General features: G+C 43.5%; 1 protein-coding gene and 1 long non-coding RNA gene across 2 annotated transcripts; both read right to left on the bottom strand.

The window, feature by feature from the left end:
- Nucleotides 1-6,136: 6,136 nt before the first annotated feature.
- On the bottom strand, nt 6,137-7,292 carry LOC306912348. Its single transcript, XR_013788366.1, has 3 exons — nt 7,143-7,292; nt 6,835-7,057; nt 6,137-6,748 (listed from the first exon to the last, which is right to left on the bottom strand). It is a non-coding gene; the product is annotated as an uncharacterized lncRNA (long non-coding RNA).
- A 4,221-nt stretch (nt 7,293-11,513) lies between these two features.
- LOC306912344 (cortexin-1-like) lies at nt 11,514-11,801 on the bottom strand (the record flags this gene model as incomplete). The annotated part of the gene is made up of 1 exon (XM_079488497.1): nt 11,514-11,801. One exon carries the CDS (start codon nt 11,799-11,801, stop codon nt 11,514-11,516), a length of 288 nt encoding a protein of 95 aa, XP_079344623.1.
- Nucleotides 11,802-24,864: the final 13,063 nt, after the last annotated feature.

Below are 24,864 nucleotides of genomic sequence, written 5' to 3'. Positions count from 1 at the left end.
GCCCTGTGCACAGGCAACCAAACCACAGGCCTCTCCCCTATAGAAAGTCCAGCTTCGGTGTGCCCTTTTCCACCAGTCATATAGACATAGCTCCAATGCATGCCCATTGCCCACATAACACAAACAGGAATGATGGAGGAATTGTTGTATTGTAGGAGAGATGGCATTGTTCTAAATGAAAACTTAGTGTGGAGTTGATCCATTGTGTCGGCACTGCACCGCTGAACATACCGCACATTGAATGGTCAGCGTTGAAGATCTAGTTCCGCCGTGCGCGGTCCGATCCGGTCCAGAAGATCTGTTGTGCTGGCTGCTGCTGCCGACTCCCCGGTAAGCGCCCCTATGACTCCGGCCGGGTGGCAATCGCCAATCGATCACCTCCAATGCCAGCAGGAGCAGCTTTCAGAAGATCGTGCTGATGTCCCAGGGTAAGAACCCCTATAGCTCTGTCCGGGACGGGTTGTAACGACCATCTGATCTCCAAACAGCAGAACACCCTTGCAGATCACTGCACGCAGCTGCTGCAGTGTCCATCTGCCCACACTCCAATACCAGCACGCCACGCCACGGCCTGTGCTTGTCCAAACGAGCCCCGCTGGTTTGATTCGTTTCCCAATAAAACAAATCAGTTGTAACGACGACTGAGGCTGTTTTAAACTTATTGTAGTGCCCAAGTCCAATACTTTGGCACTACGTGGTTGCCGACGGCCAGGGAGGATGTTCAGACGTGTGTAGAAGAACTGTGTATCCAAAACGTTTCCATTCAGTTGGTATTAAATCATATTTATTCAAAGTCCAAAGTCCTATACTTCAGTCTAGAAATGAAATACAATAAAATAAACATAAACGGCCAATTAACGCATACAGAGACCACCAGCCTAACAAACACAGTTTAAAACAGTGTGCCTCTGCCTGTCAGCAACACCTGTGCCTAATCAGGGACAGGGCTAAATACCCCCTGTAACCATGGCAACCATGGTCCTGACCACGCCCCATTGTGACATCTCAATTAACATAGTCAAAGTCATAATGGCTCTTACACACACAAATCAACATTCTCCATCTACACGAACACAAACAGAGCCTGCCCTGTGTGTGTGTGCATGCATGCGTGCATGTGTGTGTGTGTGTGTGGATAACATCAGCATTGTCATGCTGGTGTCAACATTCTTCCAGTGGGGGCGCGGCTGTCCTCGTCGTCACACTGCACCTGTATGAAGCCATCAGATACAATCTGCTACATGTTCTCTACAGCACTGTTTCCCAAACAGTGGGTCGGGACACATGGCCAATCTGCAAGTGTTGAGTTTGTAGATCTGCTATTTTAACTGTTTAACTCAAGACCCAGAAGGGAAATCAGACCCAAGTTTCACAACACATGTTGGGAGCTTGTAGATCTGCTATTTTCACTCCTTCTCAAAAGTATTTATTATTTCCCTCTAATTCATGGATTTTCATTAAGACCTGAGGCTGATCGTACAAATCCCTTCTCAATCTGTGCTTTGCAAACTTTAGTGCAGAGGGCCAATGATAATGTTTTTGACCGTCTGACCCAGAAAAGTGAGGGAGCTCCAAAAGTGGTACACTTATACTTATTACAATATTATACTTATTACACTGTTAAACTATTAGTTATTATGCGATTACTTATTGTGATGATGGCATAAGTGGTATAAACCATTTTTCAAAAAGGTATACCACTTTTAAAAGTGGTATACTATAACCCATTCCCAGTAACTGCACATACTGTTTTGAAAAACGGCATACCGCTTTAAAAGTGGAATAAACCAGTGGTTCCCAAACTTTTAGGACCCCCAAAATGACACTAAATATATACCAAGGACGCCCACAAGAGAAGGTTTTTATGGCTCTAGCAGTGATTTTCAACCATTTTCATTTCAAGGGCCCCCGGTTTGACCTGAATTAGGCTACGGTCCCCAATTTAACATATGGCATTTCTATCTCTGGGACCCCAATGTATATTGTAAAATCAAAGTTAATTTAACAATGGAACATTTGTACACTCTGAGTTACAGACCCATAAGGGTCCATTTGGTTCCTAACTATCATTTAGCTGGGGACCCCCTGGAACTCCCTCGAGGACCCCTAGGGGTCCCTGGACCCCACTTTGGGAACCACTGTAATAAACGACTTTTTCAAAACGGTATACCATTTTGAAAAACAGAGTTTTGTAGAGTTTTTTAAAGCACACACACACACACACACACACACACACACACACACACACACACACTAATAGCCTACACCAAAACAGACAGTTGATGTTTTTAATCCTGCTACAAATGGGCTTTTAATCCAGTGGAATGGAGTCAGCCGCTTACATCACCGTATCATAACACTGATAGAATGCAAGTATTTCTGTCATGACTCAATAGTGTGTGTGTGTGTGTGCGTGCGTGCAAATAGTCTTTGCGCTTCTATATGGTGTCTGAATTCTCTGAAAAATCACACCCATGTGAAGTGAGTGGTGCAACTCCGTGTGGAGGTCCCCGGGGGGAAGTTCCAGACCCACAGGAAAGTGCCCAGGGTGCTGGGCGAACCGCCCGCGTCCGAAACGGTCCAGAAATGACAGAGTTACCGTGTGGGGGTCCCCAGGGGGTCCCTCTACTGTACTGTACCTGTCACTGTACTACGGTCACACCCGAAATCATACAGTTAACGTGCGTACGTACGTACGTACGTACGTACGCACGTTAACTGTTTTCAGGCTCGGACGGACCGAGGCAGCCAGGGACCCAGGCAGCAAGCCAGGGACCCAGGCAGCCAGGCAGGGACATACATAGCTGTCTATAGGAGTGGTTGCACCACTCAAAAATGAAGCACAACCATTTCCCATTCAGTGCTTCACTAATGAGAGGGAGTTGACAGGGGGAGCACACTGCCATTACAATCATCTGCAGTCTTCAAATTAGCATATCATTTATAACTCTGAAAGTGTACAAAATGTACATTGTACATGTGTACACTCGAGTGGAATCAACTCGACAGCTCTATGTGATAGTAAGATCTCAGCATCTTTCCAGCTCAACAGGTTCAGGCCAGGATACCAATTATATTCATTCAGGAGAGAGAACTCAGTGAAGTGATGGAACAGTGGTGGACAATAATATCACCAGAAACACAAAGAGCTAGCCCTGATCTGACCATACACTCTGAGTTAAGGGGGTCCTTGCAAATAAAACATTTGAGAAGCACTATAGTTGGGACTCCTAATGCCATATTGTCAATAACAGATAAGTGTCATATGCCTACATATTCTGAGGACAACCTGGAGATGACATTCAGTAATTGGGACTTGATCAAATTAAGATTATAATGGCATAATGGTGTGTAAAAATAAAATCTATAATTTGCCACGGAGAAGACCAAGTCTTTGCCACAGAAACATTTGTCCGAGTACAGACATGTTGACCCCTTGATGACGGGTCGCTATTTTGACCTTGCTCTACTTGAATTATATGTCTATATTTTATAGAAAAGCAGACTTGGTTGTGTTGAATTTGCTAAAATCAGATCATGTGTAGCAATCTGCTCTGTACCTTGACAATAAATACATTACTTTGTAACGGCTGGGGTGATCCAATGGTTGCAGTTCTTAAAATATCCACAAGATGTCATCAGCAAACAAGAAAAAATACGTGTGTGTGTGTTTAAAATAAATGTTAAAACAAACAAATATAAGAAACTCCATGAACAAATAAAGTAGTGAAAATAGCCGATCTACAAGCAAGCAACACGGTACTAAGTGGCACATTGTGTGCTTGTAGATCTGCTATAGACCAATTATTTGTTTCAAACATTGGGACTGGGCGCACGGTGACTGGATCATGTAATCAATTCCCAACAGATCTCCAAACCTGTTGTTTTGGAGTGCTGGTTTCAGTGCATTCACCCTCCTCTTGTGTGTTGGCTAGTGAGGTGCACCCACCCTAGGAGACATTTATACTTAAAACGCAAATAAAAATAAAGAACAGGCAATGTACAGAAATGCAGTAAGACATAAGAATAGGGAATGTTTAGAACATGTTTAAGTGTTAAAAGCAGCTTTATAAAAGTGAGTTTTTAGGAGGGATACTCTCGCTACTCTCCCTCTGCCAACCTGCGGAGACCGTAAACTGCGCTCACGCTTCCTTCAATGGAATACCGGACATCTCACCCCGGTGAGTTGTCTTCACTTTTTGACATGTCGGGGTGAGTTGTCTGTACTTTCCGCTGGGGCGAGTTGGGCGAGAAAGTACGGACCCGGTGAGATGTCTTCACTTTCCGGGGTGAGCTGTCCGTACTTTCTGACATTGCGGGGTGAGTTGTCTGTACTTTCCGTGGCACCCATTACAGTAGGCATAATTCAATTTCGGATCTAACTATCGGTTCCTACAGACGTGCGCAGTCACGGCTAATTATTTATTTATTTAACAGTAAAATCCGGTGAAACACTTGTAAGGAGTAGAGCGTCTCTCTCTCTCTCTCTCTCTATGCAGCATTGAGGGGGGGGGTCGTTTGTGGATAATGTTTGCGCTTCAAAGGCAGAGTCTCACGGCTGTACAAAGTTGCTAATTAGACGCACAACGGACGCATGATCAATCAATCACAGTTCTAATAGGCCTATACTGACTGAATTACATCTGAATAGCAAAGCAATATCGATGATGATCTGGCTACTGCTAGTTACATTAGCATGTGAGAAAAGTGACAGCCATCTGGAGTAACCAAATTGAGAGGGGTTCAGTTCACATTTCTTCAGAAGTTTGCACACACACACACACACACACACACACACACACACACCTTGAAATCATGGTGATCTTTTGTTTAAAGACATTTTCAACAATTTAAGATCTCCATTTTGGCAGGAATATGCTTGGAAGATGGAAACAATGTTGCACATTCATCTATTCATATGGGTAGGCTACTGGGTAGCCTACATACAAACAATAATGTTTGTATTTGTAAGGTTTTTTATGCATTTGACCTTGACATACTTCAAGGCGAATTCGACATTTTACTGTGTCATAAATATATTTACATCTGTAGCCTGTATTGTATTGTGATTGTGCTATCATGCCTTGACTTAATTATACTTATATATTGTAGAAATTGTTGAAGTGAATGCCCCAGTGTGGAGATGAGCACACTGCACTGCACACAGCACAACTTTTGACCAAAATGGGACAGCACACTGCACACTGCACAACTTTTGACCAAAATGGGACAGCACACTGCACACTGCACTGCACGCAGCACAACTTTTTTCTTCTATCACTGAAACAGTGTTTTTGTAGATATGACAACTTTAGTGTTTTTGTAGCAAACTGATGTTTTTAGATATGACAACTTTTTACTATATTTTTTAGTTTACATTTTTTCTATACTTAACTTTTTTCTATATTTTTTTGTACAAACTGATGTTTTTCAAAACTTTTGATGTTACTACATCATGTTACTACATTACATTTGACCGTACATTTGACTCTTGTGTTATATTCTTGTGAAATATTCAGTAAAGTATAGCTCAAAGGCTACATATTCAGTCAGACTTTTGGTGAGTTGTCCTGACAACTCACCCCTAAACGTGAAGACATCTCACCCCGAAAGTGGCCAAAAGTGAAGACATCTCACCCCGGAAAGTGAAGACATCTCACCCCTGGAAAAGCAGGGGTGAGATGTCTTCACGTTTAGGGGTGAGTTGTCAGGACAAGTCACCAAAAGTGGCAAAAGGGGTGAGTTGTCTTGTTACCATGGAGAGCTAGCAAGGTGAAGACTCACCTCATCTTCAGACTCCACCTCAGCACTTAGCACTTGACTTGACCAATGTAGCAACCATGCAGGCATGTTTTTTTGTTACTTGGCATGTCAAAATGTAATGTCATTTAAGCCGAACTAGGCCTTAACATGAATGTGCGTCGTAACGCTGGTGCCACTGATGCACGTTCATGACTCGCACATGCATGTGTGGCGGGGTGATATGAATTAACCGGTAGCCTACTACACCACCTGGGGAATTGCCCCCCAGGAGATATTTACTAATGGTAGAACACTGAACACCCGGAGCACTTAATGACTCCTCCACACAGATTATTATACAGGTTATACAATATGAGGCAGGCAGAGACGTGTGTACCAAAATTACAAAAGGGTTTATTCAATTAGGAAGTCAGCCAATATGGCAAACACCAATTCATTATGTACAATTAGGACATTGTTAAACATTAAAATAGATGCAATTCCATACAGATAAAACTACTAGTTAATCAATACCAGTGAATACTAACTTCTGCAGGCCAGTACTGGGGGAAGGGAGGCAGGCAGCACAACCAACCCAGGGTAGTGGCACCCCAATGCACTGCAAAATTAGTTAACGAACATAATATCAAAACAGAAACAAAAGGGGGGTTACCACCACCACTGGGCAGCTGTCACCTGGTCCCACGTAGCTCCCCCAGCACTGGTCCTGTAATGGAAACAACAATGAGTACTTCACAGGGATAGTAAAAGCAGTAATGTCCAATTCTATCCTCCAACAAGGAAAATAGGTGTCAGCCTAGCCTGAGGGTCTCACAAAGAACTAACAAATGTAAAACAACAAAACAGATAACTCCAGGTTCACACAACCAGGGAGGGACGGTCTCGGTGTAGTCGCTGTCACACTGGAAGGTTGACGAGTGAGAGAGTGGTGTGGATGTTCCTCATAAAACAACCTCTAGCAAAGCAGCAGGTGTGCCACTGGCCCCTGAAAGCACATGTGGGCTGTGGCCATGTTACACTACTGCTTAAAATACTGAATTTCACAGAGACAGATACACAAGTGAAACCTACCACGTTTTAGGAGGGCGACACACACACCATCGTGAGGCCCACCACGTCAGGCGCAAAATAGCAAAGGTCCATGTTTTATTCTTGTGGCATCAAAGACACCTTAATGAACATAGCCTATAACTGTGAGGACTGCCAACATACCTGTTGGTGCGTGGTGAACTTACACTGCACGCCCAGAGCAGGAACTCCAGAAGGAGTGAGTGGTAGCAGTGTCGCCCCGAGGCTAAAAAGACAACAGCGGTCAGGATCAAGTTAAAGACCACATTATAATTCTGCAACAGATTGCTAATAGCTGGAAATACACATACCTGCACAGATGTTAAAACCCCAAAACTGACGCCCAACATGACAGCCTTGGATATAGGAATGACGCACACGCAGTGGGAAAGCATGGCTTGCTGCAGCCCCACGGGCCTCCGGCAGTGTGATTTGAGTCTGGTTTATTAGCCGGGCCAGCTTCTAGGAGACACTCAAGCAAACAGAGTCAGAGCATGTGCTGCCCTGCTGCCTAAATACTGGTAGCAATCAGGCCACTGATGAGTGGGCGGAGCATGGGCTGCACAGTGGGGAACCAAAGCCCATCCTGCTACACATGCACGCACGAACAAATCGCGGTGCTTGTTCATGCTTTCGGCCCAGCACATTCATGAATGCAATTCTAGTGATGTTTTAGGCCCAAAATGGGCGAAGGCCGCGAAGCAAACCACCTTTCCAACCCAGAAGAAGGAGGTGACAACCTGACCTGGCCTGGTGGAGACCCCAAGGGGCACTTTTTCTAGTTAAGAATAGTTTCATGATTTTCATGTTGCCATGTTTGTAACCGTTTTTGAAAAGCAATAAGCCACGCGACTCGAGGTCCGAGGTTACCTTGTATTTTTTCACACACACACACACACACACACACACACAAAACATGATTATATTACTCCTAAACATTTTGCCAAACATCACACACACTCCTATCCTCCTGGTGGAGACCTGTGCCCAGAAGGGCACTTTTTCTAGTTCACCCTCATTTTGTGGCAGGCTGCTACATATTTTGCTGCCACACTTGAACATCTCACCTATAATTTACCTGAGTCAAAATGTTTTTATTCTTTTGTAAATTGAGGGTTGTATTCGTCTCTTGTGTGTTTATATTTGTCATTATGCAGCATTGGCCACAGTGCACAGCCTGTCCTCTCTGGGCAGCCAGGTTTGTCTATATCGGCCTCTTTCGATGGCCAGGCTGTGCTCACTGAGTGTACATTGCTAAGGTTTTTCTCAATTCTTTCTCAATCAGTCACCGACCGTGATCAAATATTCTGCCATGATGTAGAGTAGACTATTGTCTATTATGGGCCAGATAGCAATTAAGTTTACTTTGGGTGTTTGTTGTTTCGCTCCAATACATCTCGTAGGCTATTTTTGTCTCTGTTGATTAATAATTTGGGGAATGGTGCCCACTCTCTCCTCTGTCTAAACAGGCGGTGATGAGGCTCTAAATCACTCGGCCCATGGATATGCTGTATATCAACAGGCGTGATCTCCCTCTGTGAGTCAATGCGTCCCTGGAGTTAACCGGCTGTGTCTCTTTACGAGCTTCCTATTGATTATTGCATTGATCCGCTTTGCTTTAAATCTCACTCATATCGATCTGAGGACCAAACCTCCATGAAGGAAAGGTTGGTGTGTGTGTGTGTGTGTGTGTGTGTGTGTGTGTGCGTGCGTGCGTGCGTGCGTGCGTGCGTGCGTGCGTGCGTGCGTGCGTGCGTGCGTGCGTGCGTGCGTGCGTGCGTGGTTCATGATAAGGTAATCAGCTTAGAGAAACAACAACTCTCACAGACAACAGGATTTATTTCATTATAAAACCACGTTTCATATATCAGGGAACCCATTAGGAAAATATCTAATCTCAGGGAAGGTTCGTAGAAACAGAGTACATCTTAAACATGTGAAACAATGGCCTTACTTTCTTTTTTTACCTAGGCCTATGACAATCACCTTCTCAACAAATGAAAGGAAAGTAACAATTAACAAGCAAATCTTCATTTTCAAAAGTGCTGTTGTGTGGGTTATTTTTATAATAAAACAAGAAAATACATACAATAAAAAAAACATCTTGAGCAGAAGGAACAGTAAGATAGAAAAACACATTGCCCTACAGAGCCAAAGTAACTACTCAAATAATTTAACGGATAAATGGGTTTAAATCGTTTTTCAATTGGTCAGCCAAATTGGTTGTCGGCATGTTAAGTGATATTACACTAATTGTACATCTGTTCTTGAGGTAATTGTTTATCCCCCAAATTCACAAAGGCTAATTTGACCTTTGGGATACACAAGTAACTCAGTCGGTGTGTCCAAAAAACAATTTACTGCACTTTGGCTTTGTAGGGCAGTACAATGTTATAATAAGTTCCTAAAGGCACTGTTGAATACATCTAGCTGGTACACAGGTACAGTCTAGCTGTGTATTATACGTAGGCAATACACAAAAAAAAGCTTGGGTTAAAACTCACCTCACTTGAGAATTAGCATCTCACAAACACGTCCTGAGCAGCTGTCAAGGATATTAAAAGGGTATTACAGCTAATAGTAAACAGTATATTTGGTTCAGCATGAAATAGCAGAAACCTGAACACATACTGTATTACATTACATACAGTATACAGCTGTACAGTATGTATAATATGCAAAACCATTTTATACTTAAGTTGCACGCAAAGTGTTGCACACTGAAAGTAGTTGCGGTGTAAGTTAACATACAGACAAAAGTAAATGTAACTCAGACGTAACATCTTAAAACCTATTTCAACCATATTGTAACGCCCTACTTGATCCATCCATACTACAGCGTCACACAAAAGCATCAAAAGTAGCAGATCCACAAGCTCGAAACGTGTCGCAAAGCGACGCCTTTCGAGCTTGTCGATCTGCTATTTTTGTTTTCGATTTCTTACCTGAAAAGTAACAGTTTTGGACATATGAGGTTTCCACCCAACAGAGATGATTAACTTACAGTAGTTGACTAGTCCCACAGGGATGTACTGTATACTAGTCAAGCTCCAGTTTTTGCTCTACACTAAGGCTGTGCGATCACCGGCGAGTTGAAAATACTTCCCTCTGCAAACAGCATGCCTGAACGCACAGTGCACAATAAATGCTTGGTGCCTTGTCGCGCTGCTGAGGTTTCCAGCATAGCGCAAATACACGGCGATAAGATTGTCACAATGTCAGTGGTGGAAAAAGTACTCAAATACTGCAATATAGAAATTTTAAGTAAGTAAGTAAGTAAAAGTCCGGCATTCAAAATGTACTTGAGTAAAAGTAAAAGTAAGTAAAAAATTAGATTTTTACTCGAGTTGTCACCCATAGTGACCAACAATGGGTCCCGACCCACTGTTTGGGAAACAGTGGTTTAGAGGTTTATAAGGTCTCCCTGGAAGTATGATGATGATGATGATGACAGTTATTTATGTGTAAGTCCTGCCATGTGCATCCCTGAAGTAATTTAAGGGTCTGTGTGATTGAATCAGGATATCCCTGCATCTGCAGCAGAGCTCTCTGCTGCTTGGTCAGAATCCGGTCCTGGGATTTGTCTCAGCATTACACACTATGAAAAACAATAATAATATGATGGCACAAACACAGATGCTCTGCTCTGCATCTGCCTCACACTTGTTGTGTTGGTTGCTATAGAACAGTCTGTGTGCATGCACAGTACAAGAATGTTGCATAATATGTAACAATTATCAGATGTAATGTAATGTAATGTTCCATGTGTTCATGTTCACAAATTGACACTGAGAATTTTACTGTGTATACAATCGGTTCACCTTCTCGTGATTTTTAAACGTTAAAACACACTTCAAATCGGGCCTGGCAATTCAACCAGGTCAGGAATTGCATGGAGGGGACCCCTGTTTGGACCACATATGATATGACTTACGGCCACGGATTTCCCCCTTTTCTGCTCTGCCTATTTCCTCGATGCCGTTTATAGACATCAGTGTCCTTTGTAAGGCCTGGTCTCAAGTCTCAACTATGCATTCCAAAACCGTCCGTCCTGTAAACCACTCAGTTCCTCCTTGTTATTCTCAGAGTGGGGTCCATCAACCTTCTGGGTTGATGAACAATTACAGGTCTGTAACTCTGACAGGTCCATTTAGTTGCATTTTGTACACAGTCACTGAGTTATGGGAGTCTGTGAACCCTTACATGTCTGTAACTCTGACAGAGTTCATTTTTACTGGTGTCAGAGTTATGGGAGTCCTTGAAACCTTGAAGTTTGAGACCCACTGTGTGCTACACTATAGCATAATAATGAGGCTGGCATTGAACTGCGTCAGGCACCTGGAACTAGTGGCAAGAAAACTGACACTGTGGGGCAAAGTCAGTAAAGACAAGAAGCGCACCACCTACGTACTGTAAAGATGCACTGTGGCGCGACATCTTAAACACTGTAGAGCTCAGGACCCTGATGCTAGATAGGAGCGTATGGAGGGCAGCGATTCAGGAGTCCCATGTTGGTGTTGGCTAGATCGCACTCACGCATCTCATAGTGTCAAGCAAACTGCTTGAGCACGACAACATCCTCAAGCAAAATGGACCCTTTTTTGTTTGCATTTCGTACACTGCCAGATTGACGGGAGGTCCTTGAAATGTAAAAAAGTTTGAGAACCAAATCCCCTCGCTGTCTATACTATAGCGTAGTCAAACTGTCCCCTGTTGTCCAGGCCCTGCTCCTTGTGGTCAGTCCAGGACGAGGCAGGCATGCTGCTGTAGGGGTCCAACAGGATGCGGACGCAGCGCACCAGCAGGAAGAGGAGGAGCAGCAGCAGCAGTGCCACAAAGCACAGCGCCGTGCCCTGCTCGGCGTGCAGCGACATGGACTGCAGCACCGCGGGGGCCCCCCTGGGGACACCTGGAGGAGGAGCGGGGGACGAGAAGTCGTAGTCCACCACCCAGTTGTTTGTGTCGCTCATCCTAAGACGTGAAGGCGACGTGGGTCGAGACTTTCCTGCACTGTTGTGAGTCTTGACTGGAGTTCTGGGAGTTGTTTTCTGTACGCTGTACTCTCACACACATGTCCAAATGCTTCTGTACAATGGAAACGCAACTTTGTGTCTTACTGTAAATCTAGCTTGAATTGGAGATTTTAAAGTTGTTTTCAAATGTTATTATTGTTATTATATGTATTTTTGGAAACTACGTAATGCTCAGAGATCGTGGAACAGTCGTCTAGAGACTACCTCTGTGTCAACCTTTTTTCTAGCCTTTTCTCTCCTCTGGAGGAGAAAACCCTGCAGAGGACACCGTTTTCATACAGATCTACACAGCATCAAGGTAACTTCCTTCGGCGGTACTTCAGTAGCAGTTCAGTGACACTAGCAGATCAAGGAAATAAATCTTAACTGATGGGTTTTCAGATCTTCCGTGGATCGATAGAATAAAGCACGAGCAGACTGGAGACGTTCCTTCATAGAAAGTGTTTTATGTCATATAGTTTTTCCAAGCACTATGACGAAGGAAGAGATGAGATGATTGATTGTCAGATTGTGCTGAGTCAGCAGAGCGTGTGCGGTGTGGACTGTGTCTCCTGTTCAGAGAAGCTCTTCTTCAATCCGGCAAGGGTTCACTCCTATAACCTTGTCCTAGTAGGAGACAGAAAGAGCATACGTTGCTTCATGAGTAAATGATTTGCACACAACCATACTGTCTGGGTGTCTATTTAAATGCAAAGAGTGTACACTCTCAATCAGAGTGCAAACACTTATTTAATGAGTTGCAGATCCGTAATGGTCCATTTGGTTCCATTTGTACACTTTAACCCTAACCCTTTGACTCTAACCTTCAGCAAGAACAGGCAAACATTTGACGAAAACAGGCAAACATTCAGCCAAAATAGACCATTTGGCAAAAATACTTTCAGCAAAGTACATAGTAGCATTCGACAAAAATATAGGCTTTCGGTAAAAAAAAAAAAAAGCCTGATCTACAAGCTTGTAAATCAGTTTGTGATATTTTTGAATACTTAAAAAACAACATAAATGTCTCTTCTGGGGGTCCCTGGCACAAAGCTTGTTGATCGTTTTCTGCTAGAATACGGATGCTGTTTAAGTCAGTGGTTCTCAAAGTGGGGTTCGGAGACCACCAGGGGTCCTTGAGGGGGTTCTAGGGGGTACCAAGGCAAATGATTGATAGTTAGGAACCAAATGGACCCTTGTGTCTGTAACTCAGAGAGTGTACAAATGTTTCATGATACTACAAGATTGGAGGTCCCAGAGATTAAAAATGGTATCAAATTCAGGTCTGTGTTTCCCAAACACTGGGTCGGGACACATTTGTGGGTCGCGGACACATTTTTTATGGGTCACTTTATTTTTTTGGTTTTGTTGAATTTAGATAATTATTTAAAAAAGTAAGTAAGTAAGTATAAGTAAGTAAGTAAGTAAGTAAGTAAGTAAGTAAGTAAGAAAGAAAGTAAGTAAATAACATGGATTAAAAAAAAATGATTCAAGTATTTTCATGAATAAATAAAAATAAAAATCTAAGCCAACCGTTGGATACAAGGCATTGCATTTCCATTTTGTCATGTGAACATGCCCTCCGTTTTAGAGAGTCCCTCGCCTTCACAAGGAAACACGTATGTGGACAAGCAGTCTTCCCTGGTACCCATCATGTAGGTACAGTACAGCAGCATGAATAAACAACATCAATAAATAAATCACACGCTGATGTCCCCAATCCTTTGAAATGGGCATACTCTCTCTCTCTCTCTCTCTCTCTCTCTCCAGTGCTTCTTTAATGGGCTTCGGATCAGTGTTGCCATGTCCACTTATTATAAGCAACTTTGGGCTTGTATTTTTCCTGTAAAGTCACTTGTATTTTGGGTTGTGTTTATTTATTTTTAGCTAGTTTCCAAAGTTGCTTGTTTTGGGATTGCTTCCTAATGATGTTTAAACCAGTGGCTCTAAAATATTTTCAAATGATGTATTTGTCTGCGGACCACCATCCGAAAATGTTGTGCCAGGGACCGTCCTCCCCAACCCATACGATATTTGTGTTCTTATTCATTCCACATCTTTCAAATTTATATAATGTTGAATTTTCATATATTCGATTGTAGGTCAGATTAAACGGCTTTAAACTGAACTTGACTGTCAATATTTTTTTGGGGCTTGTTTTCATAGACATGGTTGCTTGCTTCTCTCGCGCGCGCAACATCTGGCAACAATCCTTTGGAAGAACAGAGCGAGAAGAAGCACTCTCTCCTCAGTCAGCGCTTTGTGCTCCACAGTGTCTCTCTCTCTCTCCCTCTGTGTGTGTGTGTGTGTGTGTGTGTGTGTGTGTGTGTGTGTGTGTGTGTATGTGTGTGTGTGTGTGTGTGTGTGTGTGTGTGTGTGTGTGCGTGCGTGCGTGCGTGCGTGCGTGCGTGCGTGCGTGCGTGCGTGCGTGCGTGCGTGCGTGCGTGCGTGCGTGCGTGCGTGCGTGCGTGCGTGCGTGCGTGCGTGCGTGTGTGTGTGTGTGTGTTAATAGCTGCTCTACAAAGCCAGAGGACCCAGACCAGGTTTAATGGGGCCCCCGGGCATCAATTATCAAATGGTCCCTGTGTGCTTATATTGGGTCTAATGAAAGGGTTAAATGCACACAGTAGTCTGAGAGACGTGGTGCATGAGCTAACTGTCACTGACTACACTGTAATGTAACCTGTACTGTACTGTAATACTCTGACTATACTGTGATACTGCATTTCATAAGACAATGAGTGGATATATGAGTATAGCCTATAAGGACCACAATCAACCAAGCACCATTTTTGCATTATCCTTTTAGCATAACCTTTGACTGTCCTACCTGTAATGCAGGCACTATTTTTGAAACTATGTTTCAAAAATAGTTTTTTGAAACTACCGTGTAGATCTATCGCGTAGATCTACTACTGTGCTACTTTTGTGTAACACTGTGGTATGATGAAACAGGGCATTCATTTACAACTAAGCATAACAAACTTGAAATATGAAGATTCAAGGTTTTTGCCCTAGATCAACAATCAATTAATTTGTACATGTGCAGTGGTTGAATGTGGTTTCCCGACTTTTCCACCTAGACATTTACACCCTGGTGTCAGGTAGGACTTCTACAAGTTGACAAGTAGCACTGCTCGAAACCCATAAATCATAATAGTCAATTACAATTTACTGTACAAGTATGGAGGTCCATGCCACACACTATTTTCATGGAGGTCTGCGACCAAATGATACATATCAATTTGGGAGTCTTTGACATGAAAATATTTGAGAAGCACTTGGTGTATACATCCATCAATCCTGCGGGGGCTACAGGTTCCTAAGCAGTACGTCAATGTGACTGTGACCAGCCTCTTCAATCAAACCACAGCTCTTTCTCTGCACACATAGTCTCTCGACTACAACGTGTCCTTCCTCGTGCTTACAAAACACTGGAAACGTCAAATGCATGGGTCACACAAGGGCAAAAATAGCCCGACCTACAAGCTCGCAAAGCGTCGCTAACGAACATTATCAGCTATTGTTTTGGCAGAGATTTGGTGTAAAGTTACAACTCAGGTCCGTTTTACTAAGAACAGAGGGTTTAAGTGGTTAAAGGTGTTGTAATTTGATTGAAGCTGATAAACGGATACTCTTCCCCGATTGGATGAAATTGGCAACCCATGTCGCGAGACATGGCCAAAGCATTTCCGGGGCTCCCCAGCCAAAAACATTGAGAACCCCTGGTATAGATGACAAAATACATAGGCTACAATAGGAGCTGTTTGCCTTTTAGGTTTTGTAAAGAAAAACTGCACAGGGCAGATATGGCAAATTACTTACATACAAAGATATGACTGACAATGACTACTACTCAATAATCAAAAAATAATAATATATTATGGCCAAAACAGACCATAACTCATAGGCTACTAATTAAAAAAAATCTGAATTTTAGTGGGGATAGCAGATCACAATGTCAGTTTGTAAATCTACTATTTCCACATTTTTATTTTTTAAATGCATGAACATTTTTCAACAGACAAATTAAAACGATTAATTAAAAATAAAATAAAAATCAGCCCGAATAATTGCCTGAACGGAACTTACTTTGGCTGAACTCCAGCTCCCTCGATCCTTCCCCAGCACTGAATTAATCCTTCCTTAACAGCAGTGACTGGAAGTTGTAAGTGGGCTTCAGCACTGTGGACAGCTCCCCTTTTATCTGCTTGGTTCTGCTCCATGTGACCACCCTGCCCCCTCCCCTCCCTCCCCCCCCCCCTCCACTCACTGCTTCTATTTCTATCTATCTACACCGGAAAACCGTCAGTTGTCACTTAATGGTGAGAGCGTACAAGTGGTAGCAAATGGACCCATAACGGGTCCATTTGCTACCATTTCTACACTCTCAGTGGGCAGACTTTTTTGTGTGTTTGAGTTTTGTATAGAATACACAAGACCTCAAAACAGAATTGTTCCAAACTTCCAATATAGCTTAGTAGTAATAGTCAGTTTACTACTGTGAATTTATTTTTTAATAAAGGGCCCAGAGGGCCATGTTTTCATTTAGAGTGACTGTATGAATATAATGCAAAGGTCAGATCACGTTTGCATTAAGATGACTGGATGAATATAATGCAAGGGTCGGATCACTCAAAACAGCAGACAACACAATACCATGAGAACAAACTGTTCTGTATTATATTTGTCATCTGGACTATAGTTTCAGAGAAGTTCAGTTAGTTCATTCAAACCAAAATACAGATGTGCCTTTGCCAACTAGTCGACTTGTACAATAAAATATGTGTTTTAACAACAAAAATAAAGCTTTTGCTTTATTTTAAAAAATAAGAAAAATTACAAAAGCTTTTTTTTTATGTCACAATCCCTTGAAACAAAAGAAGCCTGTCGGCTGCTGGACTATTACTAAAGAGCTGGAGAACAAACTATAGCAATGATTACTATAACATTATACTGTGTGGAGGTATTTTTCACTTAGCTTAACAAAATATATCACTCAAAGTACACAAGCTTTAACTCTGACAATGTGGGAAAAGTGTTTATTTTCTTTACACTATACAGAGTGTAAAGGGATAGTTTCTATATTTTCTTTACACTATACAGAGTGTAAAGGGATAGTTTCTATATTTTCTTTACACTATACAGAGTGTAAAGGAATAGTTTCTATATTTTCTTTACACTATACAGAGTGTAAAGGAATAGTTTCTATATTTTCTTTACACTATACAGAGCGTAAAGGAATAGTTTCTATATTTTCTTTACACTATACAGAGTGTAAAGGAATAGTTTCTATATTTTCTTTACACTATACAGAGTGTAAAGGGATAGTTTCTATATTTTCTTTACACTATACAGAGTGTAAAGGAATAGTTTCTATATTTTCTTTACACTATACAGAGTGTAAAGGGATAGTTTCTATATTTTCTTTACACTATACAGAGCGTAAAGGAATAGTTTCTATATTTTCTTTACACTATACAGAGTGTAAAGAAATAGTTTCTATATTTTCTTTACACTATACAGAGTGTAAAGAAATAGTTTCTATATTTTCTTTACACTATACAGAGCGTAAAGGAATAGTTTCTATATTTTCTTTACACTATACAGAGTGTAAAGGAATAGTTTCTATATTTTCTTTACACTATACAGAGTGTAAAGGAATAGTTTCTATTCCCATCAAAGCATATCATACAGGACTAAGCAAGCCTATGAATTCAGTTTCTCTGTTCTCTGTCTGGCTTTCTAAAAAACACTTCAAGAATTCAACACTGACGTTATCATAGACGTTGTTTACCGTGCTTTTGCTTCTTGCATAATTGTGAACTTACAGCAATGACACACTTATGATGCCGCCCTGCATTACATGACCACAAATCTGGAGCAAATCAGCACGGGGCATACTTATAATGCACATCATCAGGGCTGCCGAGCCACAGGTAGGCCTACACACTGTGACATTATGATTAAGTGAGTCATGAGTTCAGAAAAGACCGTCTAGCATCAACATCTTACCACATTGCCCCTTCACAGCGGGGTCTCCGTAAGGCCTTACTTAATACCCAGGGTGTTAATTTAACTCGGAGAGTGCACAAACCCGTGCGGGTCCGTTTTTTGCACTCTCCAAGTTACATTAATACATTGTTTTACAGTGTAGCCAGTGGGTTGTAACAGTTACCTGATGTGGGTCATGGAAACATCGCAGCATGTATTGAGGACACAGCATGTGGATTGAAAGTTACCTTTTTGACAACTTGTGATTGTGGTTGAACGTGACAACGCCGCTGAAACTCTCTAAACCCATTCAGCTGGTCCTTTTCTAACAGCCTATAGTTATGAGCACATGTATGCCTATGGCCATGGAAGTGGAAAGTGTAATAAGTGGGTGTAATCATTTTATGTATACCGTATCTACGGATGATGATGATGATGATGATGATGATGATCAAAGCCCGCCAAAATACATGTTAGTCGACCAAATCGACTGTAGATTTAATTGACAAAAACTAGACTAAAACTAAAACATTTTGGACGACAAAAATGAAGACTAAAACTAAATGGGATTTAATTTGAAAGAATCTGACTAAAATTAAATCAAAATTTGCTGTCAAAATTAACACTGCTATACGGAGGCCTCCCACGTCTTTGGACGTCTTTTATCCAATGGCGCTCGGCGCTAAGATCGTCTTTTTTCTCGATTATGTTTCATCACGCTCTTCACCATCCGTCTGAATTACTCCACTATAGCTTTGACCCGTCACATGCTATACTTAAAGCAGAATGACATTTTGTAAAGTTTGCCTGCATATATAGAACCCCAACTTTAAGCACCTGTCACAAAGTTTCCCAAGGGAGTTGGCTTGGAACAAATTGAGAGGTGATAGTAGACGCCTTTATGAAGACATTTGTGAAGAAAGCTAGTGGTAAGCATTTCTTTTGCAGATTTGCCACACATTTTGCTAAATTTCCCTAATTATGTACACACATTTTTATGTACACTATTTTCCCTATTTTAAAATGTTTTTAAAAATTAAAATAAAAACAGTTTTATGGACATACAAAAGGCGTACACCTGACAGGTGACATTGCAGTGATAGATGTGTATGGACGTGGTCACGGACGCTTGCCTGATAATAAAGCTATGGATTTTGGCAGTGCGGGGCTGATAGGTCAGGCTTTAAATAACGCACGTCTGGTCAGTTCACACACACAGGGACAATACATGCGTGGGAGCATCTATCCTATAGCTGTCTGCACTGATCAATCACCATAGGGACATCCTCCTATACCCCTCCTACGTGATTGATATACCTCCCTGCCGCATGGGCGAGTTGCGTGCCGAAAATAGCCGATCGACAAGCTGCACGACGCGTCCCAATGCGACACATCGTGAGCAGTGGTGTAAAGTAACTAAGCATGTGTAGTGTAGGCCTACTTAAGTATTATTTTGAGGTAGGCCTATTTTTAACTTTCTTCAGTATTTACAATTTTACTTTTACCCCACTACATCTCAGAGGAAAATATAGCACTTCTACTCCACTACAATTATATGAAAACTTTAGTTGCTACTTAGGCTACTTTGTAGATTTTGATGAGTATTAAAAAACACACTACGACTTGCCCTATTCGGCCATTTGAAAATAGACGATCTATGCTCAGAACGATCTGACGTATTGTGAGCTTGTAGATCAGCTATTTTCAAAAGATGTTATACATTTTGAACTTCTGCACAACGAGTACTTCTACTTTTGGACTTCTACTTGTACAGAGTATTATCTACATTGCAGTATTGATACTTTGACTTAAGTAAAACATGTGAGTACTTCTTCCAACACATGGTTGTGAGCTTGTCGATCGGGTATTTCCGGGAAGCTTGGTGCCATCAATTGCGGTGGTGTCTTCATTGAAAGGCTGTCAGTGAAGGGGGTTGGTCTCAGGGGTCCACACCGACACAAGAATGAATGAACACCCACTCATGCCATTCTAGCTGCTATAGGAGAGGAATGATGTTAAAGTCTTCCCGATATTTCTGAATGGAACTATACTGACTTGATTTACAAACAACTAGACCCCAACTACATGTCAATACCCTGCTTCATCTCTCTCTCAGCTAGCTAAGGCAGTGCATGGTTCTCAACCTGGGGGTCGCCAGATAACATTAAATTACATTAAAAAAATATTGTTTTAATACAAAAAGAAAGAAAGAAAGAAAGAAAGAAAGGCTTTGAAATGAAAACAGACCATTCCTGCATCAAAAGTAATCAACAGATTGTAATATAAAAACTGGTGAAATATTGGCCAACCTCTGAAAGGATATAAGACAAAAGGCAAAATTTGTGAAAATAGCTGCGAGAGATAGAGAGGTTTCTTCTTATTTAATACGTATTTTACATTTTTGGTACTCCCATCAAACCATGCAAGTTATCTGGGCCTTTTTAGTGACTAATGGGGTCAAACAGGGTGGGATTTTATCACCTGTGCTTTTTAATTTATATGGACGAACCCTCTACACATCTCAGAAAGTGTAGGACTGTATAGTGGGAGAGAGGCTCGTTAACAGTATACAGATGACCTGGTCACCATGTCTCCTTGCTCTGCGGGCCTACAGCAGATGACCTGGTCACCATGTCTCCTTGCTCTGCGGGCCTACAGCAGATGACCTGGTCACCATGTCTCCTTGCTCTGCGGGCCTACAGCAGATGACCTGGTCACCATGTCTCCTTGCTCTGCGGGCCTACAGCAGATGACCTGGTCACCATGTCTCCTTGCTCTGCGGGCCTACAGCAGATGACCTGGTCACCATGTCTCCTTGCTCTGCGGGCCTACAGCAGATGACCTGGTCACCATGTCTCCTTGCTCTGCGGGCCTACAGCAGATGACCTGGTCACCATGTCTCCTTGCTCTGCGGACCTACAGCAGATGACCTGGTCACCATGTCTCCTTGCTCTGCGGGCCTACAGCAGATGACCTGGTTACCATGTCTCCTTGCTCTGCGGGCCTACAGCAGATGACCTGGTCACCATGTCTCCTTGCTCTGCGGGCCTACAGCAGATGACCTGGTCACCATGTCTCCTTGCTCTGTGGGCCTACAGCAGATGACCTGGTCACCATGTCCAGCAGATGACCTGGTCACCATGTCTCCTTGCTCTGCGGGCCTACAGCAGATGACCTGGTCACCATGTCTCCTTGCTCTGCGGGCCTACAGCAGATGACCTGGTCATCATGTCTCCTTGCTCTGCGGGCCTACAGCAGATGACCTGGTCATCATGTCTCCTTGCTCTGCGGGCCTACAGCAGATGACCTGGTCACCATGTCTCCTTGCTCTGCGGGCCTACAGCAGATGACCTGGTCACCATGTCTCCTTGCTCTGCGGGCCTACAGCAGATGACCTGGTCACCATGTCTCCTTGCTCTGCGGGCCTACAGCAGTTGACCTGGTCATCATGTCTCCTTGCTCTGCGGGCCTACAGCAGATGACCTGGTCACCATGTCTCCTTGCTCTGCGGGCCTACAGCAGATGACCTGGTCACAATGTCTCCTTGCTCTGCGGGCCTACAGCAGATGACCTGGTCACCATGTCTCCTTGCTCTGCGGGCCTACAGCAGATGACCTGGTCACCATGTCTCCTTGCTCTGCGGGCCTACAGCAGATGACCTGGTCACCATGTCTCCTTGCTCAGCGGGCCTACAGCAGATGACCTGGTCACCATGTCTCCTTGCTCTGCGGGCCTACAGCAGATGACCTGGTCACCATGTCTCCTTGCTCTGCGGGCCTACAGCAGATGACCTGGTCACCATGTCTCCTTGCTCTGGTCACCATGTCTCCTTGCTCTGCGGGCCTACAGCAGATGACCTGGTCACCATGTCTCCTTGCTCTGCGGGCCTACAGCAGATGACCTGGTCACCATGTCTCCTTGCTCTGCGGGCCTACAGCAGATGACCTGGTCACCATGTCTCCTTGCTCTGCGGGCCTACAGCAGATGACCTGGTCACCATGTCTCCTTGCTCTGCGGGCCTACAGCAGATGACCTGGTCACCATGTCTCCTTGCTCTGCGGGCCTACAGCAGATGACCTGGTCACCATGTCTCCTTGCTCTGCGGGCCTACAGCAGATGACCTAGTCACCATGTCTCCTTGCTCTGCGGGCCTACAGCAGATGACCTGGTCACCATGTCTCCTTGCTCTGCGGGCCTACAGCAGATGACCTGGTCACCATGTCTCCTTGCTCTGCGGGCCTACAGCAGATGACCTGGTCACCATGTCTCCTTGCTCTGCGGGCCTACAGCAGTTGACCTGGTCACCATGTCTCCTTGCTCTGCGGGCCTACAGCAGTTGACCTGGTCACCATGTCTCCTTGCTCTGCGGGCCTACAGCAGTTGACCTGGTCACCATGTCTCCTTGCTCTGCGGGCCTACAGCAGATGACCTGGTCACCATGTCTCCTTGCTCTGCGGGGCCTACAGCAGATGACCTGGTCACCATGTCTCCTTGCTCTGCGGGCCTACAGCAGATGACCTGGTCACCATGTCTCCTTGCTCTGCGGGCCTACAGCAGATGACCTGGTCATCATGTCTCTTTGCTCTGCGGGCCTACAGCAGATGACCTGGTCACCATGTCTCCTTGCTCTGCGGGCCTACAGCAGATGACCTGGTCATCATGTCTCCTTGCTCTGCGGGCCTACAGCAGATGACCTGGTCATCATGTCTCCTTGCTCTGCGGGCCTACAGCAGATGACCTGGTCACCATGTCTCCTTGCTCTGCGGGCCTACAGCAGTTGACCTGGTCACCATGTCTCCTTGCTCTGCGGGCCTACAGCAGTTGCTTAGTGTGTGCTCTGATTACGGACTGCTGTTTGATATAAAGTTTAATCCGAAAAAGAGTGTAGTCATGATTATGAAAACTAAGGAGGATCGGAAGGCAACATTCCCCTCTTTTTATCTGGCCAACAAGGTGCTCAATGTTGTAGACAGGGTCAGATATCTGGGTCACATCATTTCACCAGTTCAAATATGCTTATTTTGGAGGGTCCCCAGTTCAAATATGCAAATTTTGGGGGAAGACCCCTGAATTAGAAAATTCTGTGAGTCAAAAGGTCCCCGGTTCAAACCTCAGCTTATTCAGGCTTAATGTAAGTATGCTCTATGCATTGCACAGCAGCCATTATGGTTTTTACCCGACAACAACAAAATGAGACCAGTCGTGCACATCGATGTTGCTTTTACCAGTGTTTTTATTTTCTTAAAGGAGCACTTCACCCATCTTCATATAATTGGCACAATTTTTATTGTTTTATATATATATATATAATATGGTGCCCTGTATTCAACCTCAATTACTTCCCAACACTGTCAGCAGCAGTGTTACAAAGAATAGAGCAGAAAGCCACTGAATGTGTTGTGGTTGTTGTAATCATCAAATAGAGAGTAGTTGTAGGTTTTATCACTGGCAGGTAAACGCATGTCCACTGTGTCTCCCTGCTCCAGCTCTATCAGGATGCCATTAGAGACGTACTCTAACCATTCGTGGTTGTTGATTCCATAGTTCCCCATGAGGTGCTGGTCATTTTTGTACATGAAGATAAACACGGGCTCTATAGGTTTGCCTGAGGGTCTGGCGTTGGCTGCAGTGAATCTGAAGTCGTACACCCCCTTCACAGGTGCAGTGAACACACCTATGAGAGAACACACACATACACATACGCGTGTGCGCGCACACACACACACACACACACACACACACACACACACACACACACACACACACACACACACACACACACACACACACACACACACACACACACACACACACACACACACACACACACACACACACACACACACACAGTCACACACACAATCAAGAGGGTTAAATTATTGAGTGTAGCCTACTTGTGGTTTTTTTATGTTGAGCACCACAATGGAAATTAAGCAAAGCAGTCCTTGACTTTATTGTGTACTAGACCAGTGCCCGGCTGTCTGTCTGTGTCCCTTTTATGCCCATACAGTATATGAAGATTTTCGTATCTTTCTCTCTGTATGCCTTTATTCCTGCATATGGAGTTCTGTGCAGGCTGCAGGCATGCCCAAATATGGAGTGTTGTGATGTCAGAACAGGCCAGCTCTATACATGTTCACTGCGCAGGGGCCCTGTCCAGAGCTCGGGCAGAGGCCTTTTGGGGGCAGCCCCTGCACCCTCTGTGGTGGGGTGGAACGCCTGTGTCGGATTTGAAGTCGGTGGGGCGAACGGTTCTCGAGTTACGTGTATTACAGACTACATGTGGCACCAGCTAAAATCACCAAAGCACTAAGGGGTAATACTTATTCAAGTTATACAAATATGAAACAAGGCAACACAAGGCTTGGGAAAGAGGAGATTAGGGCACAACACAGCAATACAAAACAACATGCATAGGAAACAACATATGCAAGAACAGAAAATATGCGTTAGACAAAGGTTACAAAAATATTGAACCAATTAAAGTAATAAAAAGCGCGTCTGACAAAACCAGCAAACTCAATTGGATCCTCAAACTGCTAAACCAGCTAACTCCACCACAGTGGGTGGAGTTAGCTTGGAGCAGCTATGGTAAATGTACCATACAGTACCACTGTCAGCTGATGGACAAACCCTCCTAACTCCACTTGAGTTGGATTGGTGTAAAGTGGTGATAATATAATGAAGCATGTATCTGACAATATAAGTCACAATACCAACTTTGATGAGGCTTGCTTTGTTTTAAAAAATATATGGTTTTCTTCATTTAATTTAGTCTACATTTTGGAGTTACTGGTTTCTGCCCGACAGCAGAGCTTTCTTTGAAAAGCAATGGTTTTGGACAAATAACATGTCCAGTAAGTTGTGTAATTAGTAAAGTGAGAGATAATCGATTGTGTAAAGTTTCTTAACATGAACTTAACACGGCTAACGTTGACATGGCTTAAGTGGTTAACCTCATCACCAGACCACCTACCTGTAGATGAATTGTATGCGTTGCCGATGTTAGTGTAGACTCTCTTGTAGA

Source organism: Electrona antarctica, assembly GCF_951216825.1.
Source record: "Electrona antarctica genome assembly, chromosome: 19".
NCBI classification, from domain to species: Eukaryota; Metazoa; Chordata; class Actinopteri; order Myctophiformes; family Myctophidae; genus Electrona; species Electrona antarctica.
Note: the sequence above shows the minus strand (reverse complement) of the source record. Positions and strands in the feature narration are given on the sequence as shown.